Source organism: Corylus avellana, chromosome ca9 (genome assembly GCF_901000735.1).
Source record: "Corylus avellana chromosome ca9, CavTom2PMs-1.0".
Lineage (NCBI taxonomy): Eukaryota > Viridiplantae > Streptophyta > Magnoliopsida > Fagales > Betulaceae > Corylus > Corylus avellana.
This window is the reverse complement of record NC_081549.1, coordinates 7,517,799-7,530,298: the sequence shown is the minus strand read 5'-3', so window position 1 is coordinate 7,530,298 and position 12,500 is coordinate 7,517,799. Positions and strand designations below refer to the sequence as shown.

Genomic DNA, 12,500 nt, shown 5'->3' with positions numbered 1-12,500 from the left:
TATTATTTACATTATTTAAATTATGATTTTATTTAATTGTAATTTTTTCTTTATTATTCTAGAAGTTCACATAATAGGCTTAGGTTTATTTTTGCTCCAAGTTTGCTTATTGTTATAAATGTAGCCAACCTAATATGTAAGAGACAGATTTATGTATTTTGATCAATTTATCAATATGAAACAGAGAGTGGGTGATTTTCTACCCCTTTTGCCTTGATTTCTTGATAGAATCTTGGTTTAAGAAAAGTTGTGATTCTATTGTTATTTGCTATTGCAAACCCTCTACACCATCTTGCTTCATGATGTAATATATATAATGGATAAATGCAAAATTGGTCCTTGTGGTTGGCCTAATTTACAAATCACTCACTGTGGTTTAAAAAATAATTTATTGGTCCCTAGGGTAGGTCAAAATAACATTTTACTCCCTGAAATCATTTTCCGTTAAATCTAGGGTAGGTCAAAATAACATTTTACTCCCTGAAATCATTTTCTGTTAAATGATTTAACGGAAACCATTACATTGCCACATCACACTCAATAAAAATAAGACACGTGTTCTTTTTTATTTATGCTTTTAAAAAATGACAATTACATTTTTTTCACGTCATTTTGAGGCTCCAACACACGCTTCACGTCAAATTAAATAAACATAATCCTTCTATATCCCCTGTGCTGCCGTCGTCTTCATCTTCCCCAATAATTCTTGCCGTCGTCTTCATCTGAGTCTGAGACTTGGGCATTTGCGTTTTTTGGCAGTACTTTCTATTTATGTAAACAATCTTTGTCTCCTCTTGTGTGTCTGGTTATTTTGTTTTTGTTCTATGGCAAGTGCTTACTAGTTTGAATTAAATAGATGTTGGAAGATAGTAGCTTTAAAAAGCAAACCGTAAGTTTATCTTTTAAAAAGTGATATCTTTTTTGAGATATGCAATTGTTTTATTCTTTTGCGGGGCTTGTTTTGTCCTTTAGTGTGCATGTGTAAGATGGTGCTTGTGCTTGTAGGAATATTCATGTGTGGATGTAAATCATAACGGAAAATGCTGATGAAAACAACGGCCTAACAACCGCTATATTTTTATGTATGCCTTCAAACAGTAAAAAGTAACCTCAAGAGCTGAACCCATGTTACTATTTTGTGTACGTGAAATTATATTTACTTTTTAATAACGTCAAGAATATTCTCAAAAAAAAAAAAATACAAAAGTAACTTATTTGATAGGTGATAGTAATATGAAGGGTAAATAAAAGTGAATAATTTTAGGCCTGCGGATGTCATTTTTTAAAGAGGTGCAAATAAAATTGTACATGGTAATACATAATTTACCATAATTTAGGAGGTTAAAGTAGATATATATATTTTTTATAAAAATATATTAATATATTATAAATGTGAAAATAAATAAGTAAATTCCTTAAATTACTGCCACGGGTGAGACGTCATGGTCGGCTTGGCGGTTGACTTCACATTAAACAGAAAAAACATACAAAAGTAGAAATAAAACATCCAACTACCAATAAAAGAATTTCGTAAACCATGGGTACTGCGGATTAATCTATGGCCAGGCGAACGACCAGAGCGATCAACGGCTACGCTGCTCTCACACGGGTTCTTATTGACAACGAAGGGCTCGTGGAAGCCTGCAGGGTGGAATTAGGGGATAGGATCATAAGGACAGGTCAGCCTCTCTAAGAGGAGTTGGCTGGCGATGGCGGCTTTGAAATTTTGCCATGTGGATATGCATGGCACTGCCACTACTATTCTTACTGTCTGAGTGGGACTAGTAATTGGGTTTTTTTTGCCACGTGAGAAGACTTGATTTCATGGCCGACAACGACAATTGATTGTTAATTTTCTTCTTTCTTCTTGATTGTTAATTGGATGGGGCTTACCAATTTTTCTTCGAGCACGTTTTTTATTAATTGTTGTTCTAATCTCTTTGTGTGAGAGCTAGAATTTTCAACGCAACCAAATACTGTTCTTCATGAGTACTGTTAACTACTTTTTAAGTTTAAAGTTAGAAAAATAAAAAAAGTTTAAAATATATATATATATATATATTGAAGTCACAAAATCTAAGGAATGTACGTAAAATAATACTTGATACCTAAAAAAAAGAGAAAATGTTAAGGTCACAACATAAATTTAAGTTATGACCAACTTCTCTCCTACGTATTATTTAAAAAATAAAAAATAAAAAAAATTGATAGAGAGAATTTTGGGATTCTAAAAATTTAGAAAAAAAAAAAAAAACAATTTACTTGATTTAAAATTCAAATTTTTTTTACACATAGAAAGAAGTTGGTTAAGAGTTAAGTTTTTATTGTGTCCATATCAAACCTAAAAAAAAAGGTGAAATACTTCGTACTGCCGTTACAAGTTGCAATGCCAATGGGGTTGACTAAGGCAAACATTGAATCATTTGGTCCTTACTTACCCTAATCATATATTAAATCATGCGGACAAATTCAATTTATGCAACTCAATTTCCCCATTTGAAAAAGGTTGGCCAAGTAGAACCATGGAGTGACATCGTTTCCTAAATAAACAAAATTGACAATTAATCCTACCCCTCCCACCACCTTTTGTCGGCAAGTGGACGTTTCTAAAAACCACGAGTTTCATAAAATTTAATTAAAAAAAAAAAAAAAAAAACATATATACTTGTAGAGAGAGAAAGAAGTGAGAGAAAGTCAAAGGGCGTGGCACCGGATAATGCACATTCAATTAACCAGCCATTGATGACCGACTCTTAATAGCTTGGAAAAGTCATCTCTCTCTCTCTCTCTATCTCTCAACGCTCTCATTTTGTCCGTGTTTGACTTTCTCATTTAGAAACCTCACTCCACAACGCGTATATAAAACCCCCCCTGATCTCCTCTCCCAACATCTTCAAACCAATTCACACAGCTAGCGCCTTCTCTAACACCTTCAAACTTTTTATCTCGTATCTGCTCAAAATTAATGGACGAGATCGACGTTCCTCCCTTCTTTCTCTGCCCCATTTCTCTGGAGCTCATGAAAGACCCCGTCACAGTCTCCACCGGAATAACCTACGACCGCGAAAGCATCGAAAAGTGGTTGTTTTCCGGGAAGAACAACACCTGTCCGGCTACAAAACAAGCACTTCCCGCCGACTGTGATCTCACGCCAAACCACACTCTCAGGCGATTAATCCAGTCTTGGTGCACCATGAACGCCTCCCACGGCGTCGAAAGGATTCCGACCCCGAAGCCTCCGATCAGCAAAACCCAGATTGCCAAGCTCCTCAACGACGCCAAATCCCCACACTTGAATGCCAAGTGTTTGCAAAAACTCCGCTCAATCGCTTCGGAGAGTGCCGCCAACAAACGTTGCATGCAAGCTGCAGGAGCCGTTGAGTTCTTAGCTTCCATTGTGAGTTCAACAACAGTAGAAGAAGCTTCAAGCGCCGACGCCTTAAGCATCCTCTACAGTCTCCAGCTTTCAGGAGCTACTCTGAAGATTCTCATCGGGAAAAATGGCGAATTTATCAAATCATTGCTACGAGTCATGCAACGTGGCAGCTACGAGTCTCGTGCTTATTCGATTTTGTTGTTGAAATCCATGATGGCAGGTGCTGATCCGATGCAGATGATCAAGTTGGAAACCGAATTCTTCGTCGAAATAGTGCAGGTTTTGCATGATCAGATCTCCCAGCAGGCCTCAAGCGCCGCATTGAAACTACTAATCCAGCTTTCTCCGTGGGGGAGAAACAGAATCAAAGCCGTCAATGGAGGCGCAATTTCTGTTTTGATAGGACTTCTTCTTGATTCTTCCGAACGAAGGGCTTGTGAGATGATGTTGATGGCGGTGGACATTCTCTGCGGATGCGCCGAGGGGCGGGCCGAGCTCTTGGAGCACGCTGCGGGGTTGGCCATCGTGTCGAAGAAAATTATGAGGGTTTCGCAGGTGGCGACCGACAAGGCTGTGAGAATTCTCCTGTCAGTTTCGAAGTTCTCAGCGACTCCGGCGGTTGTTCAGGAAATGTTGCAGTTGGGTGTGGTGGCAAAGCTATGTTTGATGCTTCAAATTGACTGTGAGAACAAGGCTAAAGAAAAAGCTAGAGAGATACTTAAGCTGCACGATAGGGCATGGAGGAGTTCTTCATGTATACCAAAAAACTTGCTCTCTTCTTATCCATCTTGAGAGAGAGAGAGAGAGAGAGGGAGAGAATTAATTTCCCTTTTTAATGAAGATCCTTTTTCTGTGTACATATATAAATATTGATTTAGTTCCACAAAACATTGGTGGAATATAAGACCATTTCAAATTACAATTAAGCTATGTTATTTTTCATTAATCGCTTCGAATTAATCTTTTGCTCACACTTTTTCATTAATTCTAGGACTTGGTTCTTGAATAAATTTTAAATATTTTCTTTATATAACTTTGGAAAGTAATAAATTCTGAGAAAATAATATCATACAAATCAAACGCTATAATTTTGAACATTTGAAAAAAAAAAAATACAAAAGGAAAATAAAATTTTTTTTGTTTTAATAAAAATTTGTTCCTATAGATATACTTAATTGGCGGGTTTTTTTTTTTTTTTTTTTTTTTTAGACTTATATGGCTGATTATGAGTAGTTAATTAATTGGGTATTTGTATGATAAGTTCTTGAGTTAACCCTAGAAAATTTTTAAATTCCTAAGTTTTTATTTTTTTATTTTATTTTATTTTTTTTCGCGAAAATTTACTCCTTAGGTTAATAGAAATGACAATAAAATTTCTGCGGTCAAAATTTTTTAACTTAGTCAAATTCAAAATGCACCGTTTCACCTCATTAAAATATTAATTTTTTATTAATTTAATTTTAAAATGAATCTAAAAAAAAAAAATAAAGGACAAGGGGGGTGGTTTGGCCACCCCATTTTGCTTGGGGGTGGTTCAGCCACCCCCAGACTGACCATCTGGGGGTGCCTCACACAAAATGGGGTGGCCGAAAGGAGCAAATATAATGGCATGTCATACTTATTTGTCAAGTAAGTCATGTCAAATGTAATGATATCCCAAAAGAATTCGTACGCTGCCCTAATTCGTGCATCAGACCAAAACACATTTTGCAACCTAGCATCACCACCCATGTCCATCACATAATAGAAGTCATCATTCATATCCTGCATTCTTCTGAAATAATCACAAAGTACTTGACCACCTCCTTTGCCAAGCCGAAGCTCTCTTGCCTTGGCAATAAAATTTCGACAGTCTTTCTCCCCAAAGGGAATATTCTCAAATACTCAATTTCAACAACTAAAGAGTTAAAATTCTTATTTAAACGTATTCTAGATCTATCATCAAGATCAAGCTTTCTTTTTGCAGCATCATTAATCTGCTTAAAAACCTTGATTTTTTTGGGCTTACATGATAGTTATGCTCAATCACCACTTTTCTCAAATACCACGTCCCATCATCCTATAAACTTGCACAAATCCTAACCTTACACCCAATTCTAATAATTGTAAGTGTTGCTTTGGAAGCATTACTTTTGCTGCACCACTTTGAGCCATTACAAAGGCATGTAAGAATCATGTAATTTGGGTGACCATATGGTGTCTTTTTAATCATTCTTCTTAACACACCAAAGCCACTTTGCTTAGCATACTTCTTATAATATGAGATAACTTTTTCTTGTGAACTAAATGTCATTGACTTTTGTGGTTCTTCAACTTCGTCATCCCCATCAATCATCTCGGGTAATACAACATTGCCTTCGTTATCATCAAACTTTTCCTCCGAACAAAGAACCAACATGTCTTCTTTATCCTCGTCATCATTTGGAATACGTGTTACAAAGACTCAACTTCACTCTCATTACCTAAGCATGAGCTTGAATGTCCATTTAAGAAAAGAGAAGACAGTCCCAATCAATCGTACAAATGTATAATTAGTATAATTATTTGACAAGAAGAAAATGTTCAAATGGAGTAATCATACCTAACATCATTTCATAATTTTAATCCTACATATCTTATAAATGAAATCCATTCATGTAAAGTCTAAGAACTTGTCCAATCAAGTGCTTAATCAATGATGATTAAGCAAGTTCAATAACCTGTCCATTCAAGTGCTTGAGTTGAACCAAAATCATAATCATCTACCCAATTGCTAAGAAAAGTAATCACCTCAATTAACCACAATCTTTTTTCTTTTTTAAATTCAATTTGTTATCGAACCCATATGTTCATGCATCGTTGAGTTTAGCTTGAGCTTGTAAAGATAATCCCATATATGCGCAGACGAAACACACACACACACACACACACACACACACACACACACAAAAAGAGTGAGAGAGAGAGAGAGAGAAATCATATTGTAGTAAATCCCATTTTTCTCCACTCAGCACGAGCATACATCATATTGAAGCAAAAAATCACATTTGAATGTTTAAAGAATCATATTGCAGTAAAAAATAAAAATCATAAAATAAAAATCTTACCAGATCAATGCCACATCAGATCGGAGCCAAACCGCCAGGGTCGACTCTAGAAAACTGTGAGTTCCGCAAGACCCAAACCACCCAAACGTCAAGCACAGGAGAGAGAATACACTTTTTGATTTTTTTTTTTTTGAGAGAGAGCGAGAGCTAGAGAGCGTTTGAGAGAGGGAGAAAATGGCGAGAGGAAGAAATGGAGTGACAGAGGAGAAAAAGAAGAAAAACTTTTGCTTTGCCGACAATGGAGAGAGAATGTGCTATTTGGAAGGGAAAAAGACAAAAAAAAAATGATGTAGCATTTTGCCACAGACATTTATGGCCAAAATATGGACTTTTTATTACAACCAAGCATTTCTCTATTTTAAATGGGTTGGAAGATATTTCCTCTAAACTGGTTTGGAGAACACTTCTGTCAAATTTATAACATTTCTAATCAATGCCTTCTCTTTTCTGGAATTGGATTATTTGGTTTCAAATGAAATAGTGATGTTATTTAAAATTTAAAATTTTAAATGATGCAAGCCAGTTTTACCTATTTTGGTTAAATTCACACTTGATGAGTTTTACTAAAAATGTTATATCTCGAGTTTTTGGATATCTGATTTGAGGAAGATTGGTGGCATTGGAAAGCTAATTCAAAGATCTACAAAGTCATGTGTCACAAGATTTGGCTAATTCCGATCTTTACTAGGTCAAAATAGGATGCAAAGGAAATATTGAAAAACTGGACGGAAATAAATGCAATAATCCAATAAGGAAAGGCTTGATTGCTCTATTGGGGACTTTAATGAAGATTTTATTCCAACAAATCAAATAATTCAGCAATGAAATATATTTTATTTTATTATTTACATTATTTAAATTATGATTTTATTTAATTGTAATCTTTCCTTTATTATTCTAGAAGTTCACATAATAGGCTTAGGTTTACTTTTGCTCCAAGTTTACTTATTGTTATAAATACAACCAACCTAATATGTAAGAGACAGATTTTATGTATTTTGATCAATTTATCAATATGAAATAGAGAGTGAATGATTTTCTATCCCTTTTGCCTTAATTTCTTGATAGAATCTTAGTTTAAGAAGAATTGTGATTCTACTGTTGTTTGTTATTGCGAACCATCTACGCCACCGTACTTCACGTGGTAATATATATAATATTAAATATGTAAAATTTAATTTAAACTATAAAATAAATTCTCTTTATCAAACCCTAATCCGACTTTGATCATGTATTACAGAATAGTTAAATATAACAGATTCAATGAATAACATGTTTCACGTAATATGGGCAGTCATCCATTGCACTCTCATTCTTCATAACTCTCTGTCCTATATATGCTTCACCTCGTGGATCGGTGGTGATTACATTGAATTGTAAAGGTCGTCTTGGCCTCTTTAATGGACAGATCTTGGTCAGGGTTAATGCCGTATATACTTCTTAGCCAAAAAAAACAAAAACAAAAACCTCCTAACAATCGCTACATTTTTATGTATGCCTTCAAACAGTAAAAAGTAACCTTAAGACCTGAACCCACCGTGTTACTATTTTGTGTACATGAAATTATATTTATTTTTTAATAACATCAAGAATATTCTAAAAAAAGAATAAAAGAGCAACTCATTTGATAGGTGATAGTAATATGAAGGGTAAATAAAAGTGAATAATTTTACGCTTCGGATGTCACTTTTTAAAGAGGTGTAAATATAATTGTATGTGGTAGTAATTTAGGAGGTTAAAGTAGATATATATTTTTTTTATAAAAATATATTAATATATTATAAATGTGAAAATAAATAAGTAAATTCTTTAAATTACTGCCACGGGTGAGACGTCATGGTCGGCTTGGCGGTTGACTTCACATTAAACAGAAAAAGCATACAAAAGTAGAAATAAAACATCCAACTACCAAGAAAAGAATTTCGTAAACCATGGGTGCTGCGGATTAATCTACGGCCAGGCGGACGACCAGAGCGATCAACGGCTACGCTGCTCTCACAAGGCTTCTTAATGACAACAAAGGGCTCGTGGAAGCCTGCAGGGTAGAAGTAGAGTATAAGGACAGGTCAGCCCCTCTAAGAGGAGTTGGCTGGCGATGGCGGCTTTGAAATTTTGCCATGTGGATATGCATCGCACAGCCATAACTATTCTTACTGTCTGACTTGGACTACTTGGTTTTTTCTTGCCACGCGAGAAGACTAGATTTCATGGCCGACAACGACAATTTTATGAGATAAGTCATGACACCATGCTCTTTTGTCTTATCTTTTTTCTTCTTGATTGTTAATTTTCAGATTCAATAAAATATACATGGGATGGGGCTTTCCAATTCTTCTTGGAACACGTTTTTCATTGTTGTTCTAATCTCTTTGTGTGAGAGCTAGAATTTTCAACGCAACTAAATACTGTTCTTCATGAGTACTGTTAACTACTTTTTAAGTTTAAAATTAAAATAAATATTTCTTTTCTTTTTTTAAGTCCCAAAATCTATGGAATGTACATAGAATACTTCATACCTAAAAAAACATGGAATACTTCGTACGGCCATTGCAAGTTGCAATGGGGGTTGGGTTGACAAAGGCAAACGTTGAATCATTTTCCCCCTTACTTACCCTAATCATATATTCAATCATGCGGACAAATTCAAGTTATGCAACTCAATTTCCCCATTTGAAAAAGGTTGGCCAAGTAGAACCATGGAGTGACATCGTTTCCTAAATCCCACAACCATCGATGACCGACTCTTAATAGCTTGGAAAGTCATCTCTCTCTCTCTCTCTCTCTCTCTCTCAACGCTCTTATTTTGTCCGTGTTTTGACTTTCTCATTTTGGAAACCTCACTCCTCAACGCGTATATAAAACCACCCCTGATCTTCTCTCCCAACATCTTCAAACCAATTCACAGTGCTAGCGCCTTCTCTAACACCTTCAAACTTTTTATCTCATATCTGATCAAACTCAATGGACGAGATCGACGTTCCTCCCTTCTTTCTCTGCCCCATTTCTCTGGAGCTCATGAAAGACCCCGTCACAGTCTCCACCGGAATAACCTACGACCGCGAAAGCATCGAAAAGTGGTTGTTTTCCCGAAAGAACAACACCTGTCCGGCTACAAAACAAGCACTTCCCAACGACTGTGATCTCACGCCAAACCACACTCTCAGGCGATTGATCCAGTCTTGGTGCACCATGAACGCTTCCCACGGCGTCGAAAGGATTCCGACCCCGAAGCCTCCGATTAGCAAAACCCAAATTGCCAATCTACTCAACGACGCCAAATCCCCACACTTGAATAGCAAGTGTTTGCAAAAACTCCGCTCAATCGCTTCGGAGAGCGCCGCCAACAAACGTTGCATGGAAGCTGCGGGAGCCGTTGAGTTCTTAGCTTCCATTGTGAGCTCAACAACAGTAGAAGAAGCTTCAAGCGCCGACGCCTTAAGCATCCTCTACAGTCTCCAGCTTTCAGAAGCTGCTCTGAAGAATCTCATCGGGAAAAATGGCGAATTTATCAAATCCTTGATACGAGTCATGCAACGTGGCAGCTACGAATCTCGTGCTTATTCGATTTTGTTGTTGAAATCCATGATGGCAGTGGCTGATCCGATGCAGATGATCAGGTTGGAAACCGAATTCTTCGTCGAAATAGTGCAGGTTTTGCATGATCAGATCTCCCAGCAGGCCTCAAGCGCCGCATTGAAATTGCTAATCCAGCTTTCTCCGTGGGGGAGAAACAGAATCAAAGCCGTCAATGGAGGCGCAGTTTCTGTTTTGATAGGACTTCTTCTTGATTCTTCCGAGCGAAGGGCTTGCGAGATGATGTTGATGGTGGTGGACATTCTATGCGGATGTGCCGAGGGGCGGGCAGAGCTCTTGGAGCATGCGGCAGGACTGGCCATCGTGTCAAAGAAAATTATGAGGGTTTCGCAGGTGGCGACCGACAAGGCGGTGAGAATTCTCCTGTCGGTTTCGAAGTTCTCGGCGACTCCAGCGGTTGTTCAAGAAATGTTGCAATTGGGTGTGGTGGCGAAGCTATGTTTGATGTTTCAAATGGACTGTGAGAACAAGGCTAAAGAGAAAGCTAGAGAGATACTTAAGCTGCACGCTAGGGCATGGAGGAATTCTTCATGTATACCAAAAAACTTGCTCTCTTCTTATCCATCTTGAGAGAGAGAGAGAGAGGGAGAGAATTAATTTCCCTTTTTAATTAGGATCCCTTTTCTGTGTACATATATAAATATGATTTAGTTCCATACAACATTGGTGGAATATAAGATCATTTCAAATTACAATTAAGCTGTGTTATTTTTCATTAATCGCTTCGAATTAATCTTTTGCTCGCGCGTTTTCCTTAATTCTAGGGCTTGGTTCTTGTAGTACAAATTGTTTGAAACCAGGAAATATTATCGGCAAAAACATATATGCTTCAATAATGTAGGACATGACACTAAATTAGGTCAAGCAGAAGTATTGATTCTTTCTTTAATTTTGGAGGATATTGAGAGCCTTAATTTCTTGGGTGTGCTTGTGCTTGTGCTTGGAACTTGGAAGTATGGCTTTCAAGGGTAGCAGAAGATTGATAAGCACATGAGCATATATGGTTGACATGCAAACCGGTCATTAATTAATTAAATAGACAAATCATAATTTTTGCTTAATTAATTCACCAATTATAAATTGCAACATTAATTTGTAAAAAAAAATTATAATAAAGTTCAGGGAAACTTCACAAAATCTTCATAAACTTTTACGTGTTTTGAAAGTGCCTTCAAGGTTGAAAAACTCTCAACTAAGGTTATCAAATTTTCAATTTCTTTCAATTGTCCCTTCCATTAGAATTTTTCGTTAAATCTTATTAAAGTTTTCAAAATATGAATGTTTTTTTAAAAAATAAAAAATTGTAAAGATTTAGGCATTTATTTTTTTTTCAAAAAAGAAGAAAACAAATTTGCAACATCTTTGCAATTTTTTTTTGTTTTTTACAATAAAATAAAATAAAATAAAAGGCATTTTGGGCATTTTGACAAAAAATTAACAGAAAATCATAATGAAAATGGGTTATTGAAAGTTAGATACCCTTAATTCAGAGTTTTTAACCTTGAAGGGTAGTTTTGGCCGAGACGATAGAGAGGGATTCGTAATTCCGATGATGATAATGGGAGTTTTTTTCTTGGATCATGTGCTTCTGGGATCATGCGTTGCAGCAATAGTTTCTAATATCTTGAATTTTCCAACCAAACAAAAATAATAATAAAAAAAAGTGTTCATTTTGGCACCTAAAATTTTTCATGGTCTTGACGGGCACCTGGAACATGTGGTCTGAAAAGGGGATTTTGTGTTAATTTTGAACCACAAATTTCAAGGCTGACTTAATAATGAATATGGTCTTGACTGCCACCTAGAACACGTGGTTCATAAAAATCCCACGTAGCATTTATTAATGGCTTTTTCTTTATATATAGGGTTTTGAATATGCATGATTCTAAGGTCAAAACATACTAGAAAATTCTCACTAAATTAATTATAATGCAGGTCCACGTACGCCCGAGGGACCAATCATAATGTAGGCAGTATATATATATATATATATATATATATATATATATACTGGGAGATGGGGACCATGGGGTTGTTGTTCCAAGTTTTTGACCAGCAAAGCAAAGGTAGAAACTTCCCACGACCAAAAATTAATGTTTAATTTCCACGATCGATCTTTGCAATTTGCACGCTTAATTTGGTAACTTCCTACTTCTTGATAACTTCTTCTACGTACCTTTGTAGAAAAAGACATAAGAGTTGCCTATTTTGTGTTATATGACTTCTAAAGTTCCGTGACGTGCAAACATGTACTGCCGCAATAATAGAATAATCTATTTATAGTTGAATAAGAATAAAAAAAAAAAAAATTAGAAATACAATAATTACAAAGTCACATAATATTCTTAGCATATTTACAATAAGAAATAAAAACCTTCAATATTTATAATAACATCTTCTAGGCTTCTAGCTAGGATTGAAAGAGACGTAATTGTAATTGAATT

At 35.9% G+C, this 12,500-nt stretch overlaps 2 protein-coding genes across 2 annotated transcripts; both read left to right on the top strand.

Moving 5' to 3' along the window:
- Nucleotides 1-2,933: 2,933 nt before the first annotated feature.
- LOC132162004 (E3 ubiquitin-protein ligase PUB23-like) lies at nt 2,934-4,248 on the top strand. The gene has a single exon (XM_059572246.1). The coding sequence runs from the start codon at nt 2,966-2,968 to the stop codon at nt 4,166-4,168; it is 1,203 nt and encodes a 400-aa protein (XP_059428229.1). The 5' UTR covers nt 2,934-2,965; the 3' UTR covers nt 4,169-4,248.
- Nucleotides 4,249-9,423: 5,175 nt separating this feature from the next.
- On the top strand, nt 9,424-10,665 carry LOC132162110 (E3 ubiquitin-protein ligase PUB23-like). Its single transcript, XM_059572367.1, has one exon. The coding sequence runs from the start codon at nt 9,424-9,426 to the stop codon at nt 10,624-10,626; it is 1,203 nt and encodes a 400-aa protein (XP_059428350.1). The 3' UTR covers nt 10,627-10,665.
- The last annotated feature ends 1,835 nt before the right edge of the window (nt 10,666-12,500 follow it).